This window comes from Hyla sarda, chromosome 7, assembly GCF_029499605.1.
Source record: "Hyla sarda isolate aHylSar1 chromosome 7, aHylSar1.hap1, whole genome shotgun sequence".
Taxonomy (NCBI): domain Eukaryota; kingdom Metazoa; phylum Chordata; class Amphibia; order Anura; family Hylidae; genus Hyla; species Hyla sarda.
This window is the reverse complement of record NC_079195.1, coordinates 42987783-43001658: the sequence shown is the minus strand read 5'-3', so window position 1 is coordinate 43001658 and position 13876 is coordinate 42987783. Positions and strand designations below refer to the sequence as shown.

Below are 13876 nucleotides of genomic sequence, written 5' to 3'. Positions count from 1 at the left end.
CTATTAAAAACGTCTATTTCTGGCCTACAGAGAGCCTCAATAGGGATGTAGAACACTTTGCCTTGTCGTAACACGCATAGGGAGTGTGCTGTGTTAGTGAAATAATACTATTATTCAGTATGATATGCAGATTAGAGGCATCACTATTAGAATCACTGTCGCAGAGTGGAACAATGACAGAGCCTGGAGGTGGCATCAGTATGAGGAGACCATGTAGTGCCTGAATGACACAGTATGGAGGTGGCGGCAGCATGAGGAGACCATATAGTGGCTGAATGACCCAGCTTGGAGGTGGCAACTGCCTGATGAGATCATAGGGCCTCACATTAGAAAAGATTTAAGATATTTTTTAACATTTAAATTGAAGATTTCATATAGATGAACCTAAAAACTTTTATTTAATGTGCCAGCAGCATGAGGAGACCATAATCTGGCAGAATGACACAGCCTGGAGTTGGCGGCATCAAGAGAAGACCATATAGTGGCTGAATGACACAGCCTGGAGTTGGCGGTTGCATGAGGAGACCATATAGTGGCTGAATGACACAGACTGGTGTTGACGGCAGCAAGAGGAGACCATATAGTGGCTAAATGACACAGACTTGTGGTGGAATGATGAGGAGACCATATAGTGGCTGAATGACACAGCCTGGAGGTGGCAGAAGCATGAGGAGACCATATAGTGGCTGAATGACACAGCATGGAGGTGGCGGCAACATGAGGAGACCATATAGTGGCTGAATGACACAGCCTGGAGGTGGTGGAAGCACGAGGAGACCATATAGTGGCTGAATGACACAGCTAGGAGTTGGCGGGAGCAAGAGGAGACCATATAGTGGCTGAATGACACAGCCTGGGGGTGGCAGAAGCATGAGTAGACCATGCATGAGTAGACCATATAGTGGATGAATGACACAGCCTGGAGGTGGTGGAAGCACGAGGAGACCATATAGTGGCTGAATGACACAGCCTGGAGTTGGCGGGAGCAAGAAGAGACCATATAGTGGCTGAATTAAACAGGCTGGGGGTAGCAGAAGCATGAGTAGACCATGCATGAGTAGACCATATAGTGGCTGAATGACACAGCCTGGAGGTGGCGGTAGCATAAGGAGACCATATAGTGGCTGAATGACACAGCCTGGAGGTGGCGAAAGCATGAGGAGACCATATAGTGGCTGAATGACACAGCCTGGAGTTGGCGGCAGTAAGAGGAGACCATATTGTGGCTGAATGACACAGCCTGGGGGTGGCAGAAGCATGAGTAGACCATGCATGAGGAGACCATATAGTGACTGAACGAAACAGCCTGGAGGTGGCGGAAGCATGAATATACTATATAGTGGCTGAATGACACAGCATGGAGGTGGCGGCAGCATGAGGAGACCATATAGTGGATGAATGACACAGCCTGGAGTTGGTGGCAGCATAAGGAGACCATATAGTGGCTGAATGACACAGCCTGGAGGTGACGGAAGCATGAGGAGACCATATAGTGGCTGAATGACACAGCCTGGGGGTGGCAGAAGCATGAGTAGCCCATGTATGAGGAGACCATATAGTGACTGAACGACACAGCCTGGAGGTGGCAGAAGCATGAATAGACCATATAGTGGCTGAATGACACAGCCTGGAGGTGGCGGCAGTGTGCATGTGGCCAGGTTAACATCCTCCAGATGCTTGATGAAAAACTGCCACGCCGCTGAGTAGCTGATTTTCCTCCCAACAGTCCGCACTGATTGACTGCTACTGCCACCTACTCCAGGAACCCCTGTTCCACTACCTCCTGGGAAGGTAGGCTGCCACGAATCAGGTGGTCTACCCCGGACACGTTTGGCTCCAGACTTCCCACTCACTGAAAGTGACCCGGTGATAGAGTGGGGCGGTGGGTGGCAATACGAGTACCCGGTGATGAAGGTGGGTGAAAAAAGGAGAACTTGGCATCAGATGTGTGGCATCAGGTGGGTGACAGGATCAGAATAGTAGCTGAGGCAGGTAGGCAGAAGAAAACAGTCTCTTTTGTAAAAGTGTTAGTGTGCACAAGTATTGAGGATATGCATTACGTAAAAATTTACTTTTAATAATAATCTTAGGATAAAATATATGCACCCCAAATTTTTTATTTATTTAACAAAAGGAAAGGTGTGCAAAAAACACCATGTGCCACCTACACCACCAAGTATTGATGTGATGCAAAGACCTCTAAAAGGTGGAAGGGAACAACATATGGTCCATTGTAACTGGTGGGGGTAAAAACTTCTCCTGTAAGACCCTACTCTCGCACTATTAATTCCCTTCTTAGCAAGTGTTGCTCGCCCTAAAAAGGGCGGGCCCACACAGAAACCTCTCCGTATTCCCACCTACAAACACTGTCATTTTCCAAGATTTGTGTGGGGCCGTCCTTTTTTAGACGAGTAACACTTTCCTTGAAAAGGTGGAAGGGAACAACATATTGTCCATTGTAGCAGGTGAGGGTAAAAACTTCCCCTGTAAGGCCCTACTCTCGCCCTATTAATTCCCTACTTGGCAAGTGTTACTCGCCCTAAAATGGGCAGCCCCACACAGGAAACTCTCCCTATTTCCACCTAAAAACCCTGGGAAATGGCAGTGTTTGTAGGTGGAAATAGGGAGAAGTTCCTGTGTGGGACCGCTCTTTTTAGGGCAAGTAACACTTGCCAAGAAGGGAATTAATAATGCAAGAGTAGGGCCTTACAGGGAAAGTTTTTACCTCCACCGGTTACAATGGACCATACGTGGTTCCCTTCCACCTTTTTGAGGCCTTTGCATCACATCAATACTTTGTAGGTAGCACATGGTGTTTTTTTGTACACCTTTCCTTTTCTTAGATATAAAAAAATTTGGGGTCCATATATTTTATCCTAAGAAAAGCTAAAGGTGTATTCCGGGCAAAAACATTTTATCCCCTATCCAAAGGATAGGGGATAAGATGTCTGATCGCAGGGGGCCCACTGCTGAGACCCCCCCTCCCCTCCCTCCGCGATCTCCCTGCAGTACCCGCATTCTATGCGGGTGCTGAATCTCCAGTTTCGGAAACCTCTGGGTTTCTGGGACTGGAGACGTGACGTCATGCCACGCCCCCTCCATTCATGTCTATGGGAGAACCACATTTACCCAGTGGGCCATAAAGGACAAGTATTGTCCCTGACCGTAGTTACAGCTCCACACATCGGCACTGCTGTGCACTTTGTTACACACTAACAGGCTCAGGGACTGGCCCACCTTCTGATCCACAAAATTGTGCAGGGCTGGTACAGCTTTATTCGCAAAGAAAGCTTGGCACAAACCATCAGTTCTCTGAAAGGTGCAGAGTCCACCACTTGAAAAGGGAGGGACTGCAGCACCAGCAACTTGGACAGGAGCACATTCAGCTTCTGGCCATTGGATGAGTGGGCGCATACTTTTGTCTCTTGGACATGGCTTTACCGATGGATTGCTGGCGGAATGACTGACTCTAAGTAGGAGGAGCAGGAGCATCTGGAGCGACTGAAGATGGGTATGACAGACAGCTCCCTTCGGCTGAGGTGGTGGAGATTTGGCTTGCTGAAACAGGGAGCGGCGTGCCACTGGGTGATGTGGCAGGCTGGACCACCGCATCTGAGCCACGGTTCTCCCAGGCCGCTTTATGGTGTGGTTGCATGTGTTGATGCAGGGCCATGGGGCCAACATTGGGACCCTGGCCACACTTGACCTTCTGCCAACACATCTTGCATGTGGCCAGGTTAACATCCTCCAGATGCTTGATGAAAAACTGCCACACCGCCCAGTAGCTGATTTTGCTCCCAACAGTTCACACTGATTGACTGCTACTGCCGACTACTCCAGGAACCCCTGTTCCACTACCTCCTGGGAAGGTAGGCTGCCACGAATCAGGTGGTCTACCCCGGACACGTTTGGCTCCAGACTTCCCACTTCTGCCACCATACTGACTTCCAACCATGCTCAGCTGCTGCCTCACGGGCAACCTGCAACTCTCTTCTCCTGATGATGATGAAGCCCCTTCTGCACCCGGCTCCCAAGTGTGATCGGCTTCATCATCATCGAGTTGTGTCTTCACGTCACTGAAACCTCCTCAGATTCCTCAACAGTTTCTGCTTCAGGAGCCTGAACACTGGCAACACCACCTCCATACGCCACTCTCCTCATCACTACTTGCCCGCCTAGGGGAGGAAGAGGCCAATTTCTCCTCCACTTCTTGGCTGGGCAGTAGCTGCTGACTGTCCTCTAGTAGATCGTCCTCACTAAAAAGTGAGTATATGATACTTCTGTGGGGGAGGGAACAGCATAGGACAGAGGCAATGGGAGGACAGGGACTGCTCCCGGGCCATGCCAACTGAGGGTTGTGTCTGAGGAACCCACCAACTGTTAACTGGGGGTGTCAGATGTCATTTGTGATGAAGTGGATAACCGAGTTAACCAATTGATGATGGCAGATGGGTTGTTGGTCGAGACATGACCGCTAGCTGATACCGGGAGCTCAGGCCTCTCGTTGCAATTTCTGCTGCCACTCGACACTAGTCTGCTGTGACCTCTGCCTGTGCCTGATGAATTTAGGCCTCTGCCATTCCTTTGTGCATGTCCTGGCACTTCTCTGCTTGACATAATTAGTGCGTATATGAGGGGAGGACAATACGCTCCACTACGCTTAAAACAGTATTTGTCTACAACACCAGCAGGTGTGTACTTTTGGCTGGCCTTTCACAGTAACTAGGCCCTTCGGACTATAACAGGAACAAAATGGTACACCACGTAGATGTACGTACGTGGTATGCACTTATGTGGGGAGTACAATTCGCTCTACTACACTTAAAACAGCATTTGTCTACAACACCAATAGGTGTGTACTTTTGGCTGGCCTTTCACAGTAACTAGGCCCTTAAGACGTTAACAGGAGCAAAATCGTATATCACCTATGTACACACAGGTTACACTTAATACAGGACAATTCCCTCCACTACGCAACCTGTATTAGGCACTAATAGCAGATGATTATGGCTTTTAGTGCTCTGCTCACCCTAACTGGCTGACTACTATTAGCTTTTCAGTTGTTGTACACACCAGTGCTGCAGCACACAGTTGCTGTGTAGTACACCCAAAATTGCACTTTCTCTCTTAATCTCTCTCCCTTCCCTATCAGTGCTTCTAGGCTGGATTTGAACTTGAGGTGAATCACTGCTGTAAAAAAGCTTTTCTGTGCAACACACACTGCTCTCTGTCCCTCTCTCTCTCTGCAATAAAACACTGATGTGACTGGCTACAATATGGCTGCCGATTATATAGGGCTTTGAAATCACAGGGGTGGCTGGCAGTTGATAGGCTGCATGTGATTCAGGGTCATCCCGTCTACCCATCTTCCCAGAGTTCCTTGCCCCATGTCCTGACATGTGGAGCCGCCATCTTAGATGCCCTGGAGCCTGGACCGCACTAAATGGAGTTTAAAGAAGCAATTTGTGCAATCGGATCGCGGCAATATTCGGATTAGTTGCGAAGCAAACTTTTCTGAAATTTGTAACAAATTCAGAATCGTCAGATTCGTTTCGCTCATCCCTACACATAAAAACATACAGAATACCTACCTGTCAAACCAGCTGAATGTGATTCTACTTAGAAAAGATGCTGTTAATTCCGGATTCTAAAAATAAAATAAATATGAAATGAAAGTAAAACGATATTCATTCTAAGCCAAAGATTCTGCAATAAATATTAAAGGGGTTATCCACCATTTGGTGATTTTAGTACGTACCTGCCAGACAGTAATGGACATGCTTAGGAAGGATTCGTCCTTGTCTTGGGGCTAAATGGCTATGGGTTGAGATTTCCATAAGGCTGTGGCTATCTTTTTATGAACTGGCTATTTCCTGATGGAGTTCATTCCCTTAAACTACAATTTCCATGATTCCTTGTTTGTAAGTGTAAGGTCCCTTTTCTCTTTCCCACACATCAGCCACCTCACCCATTAAAACACACCTGTGATCCTTTCCATGCAATGGACCAGTATTTTCTGACCATGGTGCGTTGCGCTGTTGCAAAACTACAATTCTTGCAGACTGATCTCCCACCCAATGGTCACTCTACCCATTGAAGCAAAGACAGGCTCCCACTGAACACCTGACTAGTGATGTCTTGGGTTTTCATCAATTAATGTTTTTGTAAATATATATTTTGCACCTTTTTGACTACCCCCCTCACCCCTCTCATCGCATCGCATGCTGAAGGCACAGTCACTTCCCTAATACTCTCTCCCTGCCGCCTCACTGATACTCTATCCCTGCCTCCACAGTCACCGTCTCCAGGGATCAAGCATTGCAAAAGGTCCTTGGACCAGTGGTGTATCATTTTTGCCGCCCCTCCTTAACTGCTGCTCTAGACCTGGGCCTTGTTGGCCTAGTGGAAAATACAGAACTGTAGACATGTCGAAAATTTGATTGATCAGTGTCTGAGTGTTCAGAACCCACCAATATCTAGAACTGACAGAAAGGAGCGTGCAGCCAAGTACTACTTTCCTTGGCTTGCTGGGATCTAATCTTACTGCTTCTACCAGACAGTTCAAACAATCGGTGAAGATCTGAACACCAAGGTCTCAACCGATCAAAACTTATGACATGTCAACATTTTCATAATTGACAGGGCCATTTTAACCTCTTACGCCCTGCGCCCTGTCCCGGTGTTTAAATCTGGGTCACGCCTTGACCCCGCATCACACCGGGTCAGTCCCGGCTGCTACTGATAGCCGGGACCCTGGGCTAACAGCGCGCGGCACAGATCATTGTGCCGCGCGCTATTAACCCTTCAGATGCGGCGATCAAAGTAGATTGCCCTGTCAAAAACTAAAGTAAAAGCTTCACGGCAGCTCAGTTGGGCTGATCGGGACTATCTCGATAAAATCGCGATGTCCCGATCAGCTAGGACGCGAGCGGAGGTCCCCTTACCTTGCTCCGTCGCGTCCGATCGGCGTTTGATGGCTCCAAGCCTGAGCTACAGGCTTGAGCAGTCATCCCCCTATTACGCTGATCCATGCAAAGCTATGGTTTGCAGGGATCAGGGTAAAAGATCAGTGTGTGCAGTGCTATAGCCCCCTATGGGAGCTATAACACTGCAAAGAAAAAGTGAGAGAAAAAAAAGTTAATAAAGGTCCTTTAACCGCTTCCCTAATAAAAGTTTGAATCACCCCCCTTTTCCCATAAAAAAAACTGTGTAAATATCGCCGCGTGCGTAAATGTCCAAACTATAAAAATATATTGTTAATTAAACCGCATGGTCAATGGTGTACGTGCAAAAAAATTCCAAAGTCCAAAATAGGGTATTGTTGGTCACTTTTTATATCATAAAAAAATTAATAAAAAGCGATCAAAAAGTCTGATCAATGCAAAAATGGTACCGATAAAAACTTCAGATCACAGCGCAAAAAAAATGAGCCCTCATTACGGCCCATACGCGGAAAAATTTAAAAGTTATAGGGGTCAGAAAATGACAATTTAAACATGTAAATTTTCCTGCATGTAGTTATGATTGTTTTCAGAAGTACGACAAAATCAAACCTATATAAGTAGAGTATCATTTTAACCGTATAGACCTACAGAATAAAGATATGGTGTCATTTTTACCGAAAAATGCACTGTGTAGAAACGGAAGCCCCCAAAAGTTACAAAATGAAATTTTTTCTTCAATTTTGTCGCACAATGAATTTTTTTTCCGTTTCGACGTGGATTTTTTGGTAAAATGACTAATGTCACTGCAAAGTAGAATTGGTGACGCAAAAAATAAGACATCATATGGAATTTTATGTGCAAAATTGAAAGTGTTATGATTTTTAGAAGGTGATGAGGAAAAAATGAAAATGCAAAAATGGAAAAACGCTGAGTCCTTAAGGGGTTAATCTTAAAATAATTGAAAAGTAGAGACAACTAGTTGCTAAAACACTCTTGTCCCCTTAATAGAAAAAACTATTGAGTCTCACAGGTGAAAATCCAACCTATAATGGAATCCAGGGCCGACATTTATAATTGTCTTTAGACTGTTTTTTGTGTCTACAAAAGGTGCAAAAAAGGCGCAAGTAGGGGTTATTTGCACCTTTTTTGCGCCTTTTGGTTTACACATTTCTGCTGATTTTGAGTTGCAATCCACTGATTTTGGCAATACCCATGATATGGAAGGGTTTTATGAACTGCACCTTTTTGTGAAAAGGCGCAAAAAAGGCGCAGAGCCACTGAAAAGTCTCTGAAACTACACTTAGCTTAGCTTTTTGGTGTGAAGAGAGAAATTTCAGAAAATGCGTACCTGCACAAAATTTATCAAATGCTCTGTGACCATTTAATAAATTGGGTGTTCCTACACATTACCAGCACACAAAAAAAAGATGTAAAAAAATGTTTCACTTACAATTACAAAGATAAATGCCGGCCCACGTTTTTTCCCCTGTTGGTGGGTTGGACTCTTTGTTAGCTCCTTTATACATTAGAACAAATCCAGACAAAACAAAGGTTGTCTAATATAAAATGTCATGTTATCAGTCGCCATTGTCATCATAACCAAATCATTGTTCTTACCTTCTTTGTTAGCTCGTTTTTTTCTGAGATGGAAGAGATGACTAGAATAAGAAGCTGAAGTCCGAATGAGATGAAGAACAAACATAGACGAGGTAGGTCCTGGATCTCATCCTGCAAATAAATGGAAGAGCCATGTAAGTGACTTTTATAAGAGATGCTTATGTCATCATGGTCATAGCATAATACTGATCACAACTAGAGATTGGGGAATCGAAGCTGGCGAAGTCGAATTTGTTCCAAATTTCATGAAAAATCTGATTCTGAATGAATCCGAATTTCCTCGTGCTTCGTGGTAACAAAACGCTTTATTCACTACATTTTGTGCGGCCCGGGGGGGCTAAAATGGCCGCTACACGTTTGAGGACATGGGGCAAGGAAGTCTGGGAAGGCGGGTAGGCGGGATCACCCTGAATCACATGACAGCATGCAGCCTATCAGCAGCCAGCCAGCCCCGTGATGTCCCAGCCCTACTGTATATATTTGTCAGCCATTGCCGAAGAAGTGCATTTCCGAGAGCAGAGACTGTGTGTGCGCACTAATCACCGTTACTGACAATACAGATCTTTACAGCTGCGAATCCATTCACATCAAGCCAGCATTCGTTCTGGCTAGAGAGAGAGAGCAGACACTGTGTGGTCACTAATCAGCGTTACTGACAATACAGATCAGCATAGGGGAAATCCGTTGCATCACTGCAGGTAGGCAGGGAGAGTTTAGAAGTCTGCCAATTGAGATCATCACAGGAAGCACTCCCCATTCAAAGAAGGTGGTGGCATACTTGCACATGACCTTGCCAACCCACATTGAAGATCTGCTGAACTTCTGGGTAGCCAAACTGGATTTGTGGCCACAACTAGCAGAGTTTGCCCTGGAAAAGCTGTCCAGTCCAGCCAGTAGTGTGCCATCAGAGCGGGTGTTTACTGCGGCGGGGGGAATAGTAACCCCAAGAAGAACTCGTCTGTCCATTAAAAATGGGGAGAGACTGACCTTTGTCAAGATGAATCAGGCTTGGATCAGCCAGGATTTCCACCCACCAATGCCTGATTCATCAGACTAGATTATCCATGGTGCCACATCAACACTTTGACAAAAGAGACCGGTTTCTTCTACCTACCTGCCTCAGCTACTATTCTGATCCTGCCACCTGCCTGATGCCACACATCTGATGCCAAGTGCTCCTTCTTTCACTCACTTTCTTCAGTGGGTACTGGTATTGCCAGCCACCGCCCCACTCTCTCACCGGGTCACTTTCAGGACTCCTGATGCTGCTACCACCTCCAGGCTCTGATGTTGTGCCATCATATGATCTCCTCATGCTGCTGCTGCCTCCAGGCTCTGTCATGGTGCTGCCCTATGGTCTCGTCATGCTGCTGCCACCTCCAGGCTCTTTCCTTGTGCCACCCTATGGTATAGTCATGCTGCCGCCACCTACAGGCTGTGTCATTGTGCTGCCTTGTGATCTCCTCTTGCTGCTGACACATTAAACGTGTTAATCTCTTCAAAATCTTCAATTAACATTAAAAAAAATCTCTTTAATCTCTTCAATTGTGAGGCCCTATGGTCTCGTCAGGCTGCTGCCACATCCAGGCTCCATGGAATGGCACACGTGTTCAATCTGGTTGTCAAGCGGTTCCTTAAATGGTCACTCTCATTTAAACAAATTTTTGCTATTGCACTCCTTATGGTAAATAAAAATGTTCCTAATATACTTTGTTTTAAAAAATGAAGTTTTCTATGTTTTATTATTGCTTAAAAAAGCTCAAGAGCAAATCTTCCCCCATCTCATACACAGACTTTGGACCAAAGCCCAAACACAGGAAGGGCAGCCTGGAGAATTCGAGGGGGGTGTGTCCAGCCAACAGCATATGGCAGTTAAGTGTGAGAGGAGCTATGATTGGATAAGGCTAGACACACCCCCCTCAGCACTCCAGGCTGCACTTTCTGTGTTTGGACTTTGGTCCAAAGTCTGTGTATAAGATGGGGGAAAATGTGCTCTTGAGCTTTTTTAAGCACAAATAAAACATAGAAAACTTCATTTTTTTAACAAAGTATATTAGAAATATTTTTTTATTTACCATAAGAAGTGCAATAGCAAAAAGTTGTTTTAATGAGAGTGACCATTTAAGTCTTTCACCCCTCTGCAAGACATCCTAAAAATGGCCAAGAAACTTTGCATGCACTTCAGCCACTGGTACACTGCAAAGCACACCCTCCTTCAGCTGCTCATCCTCATATATCAGCTCTGGAAGTACCATAAAAATCCAAGGAAACAGGTTGGAGCGATAAAAATAAACCATAACTGATTAAATGACACATTCGCCATTTCATACCCAGTTTCACAGTACCAGCATTGTTTACTTGCATGTGAATGGCTTAATATTTTAGACAAGCATATGATACTGGCAGGATCTAGCCAGTAGCCCTCCCGGGTCAGGCCTGCACCACTGAGAGGGAGGACAAACTGACACACTACTCTGTCATTGTGCCGCTCTGCGGCCTACATAGGCTGCTGCCACCTCCAGACTGTGTCATTGTGCCGCCATATGATCTCATGCTTCTGGTTGCACATTAAACTCATTAATCTCTTAAAAATCTCTTCAATTGTGACGCCATATAGTCTTCCGACCCTGCCTTTGGCTGTCCGGGCATGCTGGGAGTTGTAGTTTTGCAACAGCTGAAGGCACATTGTTTGGAAAATTTTGCTATAAACATTATATTTGCATTAAATGGTAATAGACAATTGAGTATTATTACTTACATTTAGTGCAAGACGAATTAGAGACTGAAATGGAAAAAAGCCACAAACAACGGAGAGAATCCAGAAGATGAAGATTACTCCGGAGTCCGTCTGGACGCAGTGCCTTCGGCTATGGTGGATGATCAACATCAAGATCTAGGTGGACAAGAAGATGTCTAGTAAGAATCCATGGTTTGATTGTTGGTGTTAATTAAACTTTTAGTTTGTTAATATTTACAATGGTTAAAGGGGTATTCCGGGCAAAAACATCTTATCCCCTATCAAAAGGATAGGGGATAAGATGTCTGAGCGCGGGGGACCCGCCGCTGGGACCCTCCGCGATCTCCCTGCAGCAGCCCGCATTCTATGCGTAGCTGCGTCTGAAGTTTTGGAAACCGCCGGGCTTCCAAAACGGGGACGTGACATCACGCCACGCCCCCTCTATTCATTTCTATGGGAGGGGGCATTACGGCCACAACGCCCCCTCCCATAGACATGAATGGAGGGGGCGTGGCGTGGCGTGATTTCACGTCCCCGTCTCAGAAGCCAGGCTGTTTACGAAACTTCAGATGCAGCTGCGCATAGAATGTCCCAGTGGCGGCCCCCCCCGCGATCAGACATCTTATTCCCTATCCTTTCGATAGGGGATAAGATGTTTTTGCCCGGAATACCCATTTAATTTGAACTGGCAGAGATGCAGTGAAAACATGGTGGGGGGGGGGGGGGGGAATCCTAAAGGCATCTTAAAAACATATATTTTTAGAACTTTGGGCTGATAACTGTACTAGTATTTTATTTAAAATTAAGAAGGGAACTTCCATTTAATTCTTACCCATGTCACAGCATGGAGTGGCGGATTCACGTAGAGGACAGTAGGAAGCATCTTGTTGGTGCTCGATTGTCCGTCCACATGTTCTGCTACTGTGACGCCTATTCCAGCAATCGACGTACATAAAAGTAATAGAGTCAGGAACTGAAAGAGAGGAAACGTGCGTAAGGAATTGGAATGGGAAATAGAAATAAAGACCTTTTAAGAGAACTTGCCCGTCGGATGGGCACACTGCTTATTTTCTGACAAAAAAAAAATAGAAATAAAGGTCTGTTTTTAAAGAGGACCTGTGGCCAACCCCCCAAAAATTAGATTTTTGGTATCATTAAATAAATTATGGTTTCCTGATCACACACCTTTTTACAGTTTATTGATACGCCCTTCGGTTTCTGAGATATTAGGGTTTGTAGTTTGTCTGACAATTTGGAAAATGAGTAATAGGCAGTAATAGGTACGGTGACAAGGGCAAGAAGGGACAGCATTAGGTGGTACACTTCCACCTTGGTGCACAACAATGCCAATAATCGTTTGTGGTGGCTCATCATTATGTATATGTTGTCGGTTTATATATGTGTGTATTGTTCGGCCCATTGTTGATTTGTCGTGATTTGTGTACATCTGACCTCTACGTTGGTATGTGTCAGACTTTCATTTTATGAACACTCATAAAGATATGTTTTAAGACCCTGTTGTGCTACATTCTATACAAATTCGGAAAATGAGTCAGATGGGTGGGAACTTAATTTTAATAATGGGAGTGATGGGCGATCAGGTGATGGGCAGGATTCTAAATCAGTGTATGTTGTACATTGAGGGGTTTGTCTGCCTTATACACACACCCCAACTGCAAAATCCCGCCCATCACCTGTTACTTCTTATATTCAAAATAAAGTTTCCACCCATCTGACTGATCCGCTGAAATGTCATAGAAACTATAAACCCTCATATCTTGGGAATCAAAGGGCTTATCAAGAAACTGTTAAAAAGGTGTGTAATCAGAATCAGCTATTTAACGCAGTTACATTTTTTAGGGGTTGGCTACAAGTCCTTTTAAACTAAAAATAAATAAATAAAATATTTTTTAATTTCCCTCCCCTTTCCTTTTTGGCCAGTTTATATGGAATAGTGTCGGTGGCAGAAATGTTGCTTGGGCCATTTTAATTGTTTTGAAATTTTGTCAAATTAATTTTGTTTTATAAATTTTTTCACTTTCATATATATATAAATTTTGCATATTGTAAACACACACACATATATATATATATATATATATATATATATATATATATATACTGTATAAATATAAATATATAGTCAGCTTAAAAAGAGAGAGGCCTGTAATTTTCATCATAGATACACCTCAACTATGAGAGACATAATGAAAAAAAATCCATAAAATCACATTGTCTGATTTTTTAAGAATTTATTTGCAAATTATGGAGGAAAATAAGTATTTGGTCACCTACAAACAAGCAAGATTTCTGGCTCTCACAGACCTGTAACTTCTTCTTTCAAAGTCTCCTCTGTCCTCCACTCGTTACCTATATTAATGGCACCTGTTTGAACTTGTTATCAGTATAAAAGACACCTGTCCACAACCTCAAACAGTCACACTTCAAACTCCACTATGGCTCCAAAGAGCTGTTGAAGGACACCAGAAACAAAATTGTAGACCTGCACCAGGCTGGGAAGACTGAATCTGCAATAGGCAAGCAGCTTGGTGTGAAGAAATCAACTATGGGAGAAATT

At 44.7% G+C, this 13876-nt stretch overlaps 1 protein-coding gene across 1 annotated transcript in view; it reads right to left on the bottom strand.

Moving 5' to 3' along the window:
* Nucleotides 1-13876, bottom strand: part of LOC130281575 (ATP-binding cassette sub-family C member 2-like) — a 68385-nt gene that overhangs the window by 44662 nt on the left and 9847 nt on the right. The window contains exons 3-6 of the mRNA XM_056528918.1: nucleotides 12131-12271; nucleotides 11320-11454; nucleotides 8562-8672; nucleotides 5592-5647 (exon numbers count right to left, since the gene is read on the bottom strand). Coding sequence (XP_056384893.1) covers nucleotides 5592-5647; nucleotides 8562-8672; nucleotides 11320-11454; nucleotides 12131-12271 — 443 coding nt within the window. The remainder of the gene's footprint in view (nucleotides 1-5591; nucleotides 5648-8561; nucleotides 8673-11319; nucleotides 11455-12130; nucleotides 12272-13876) is intronic.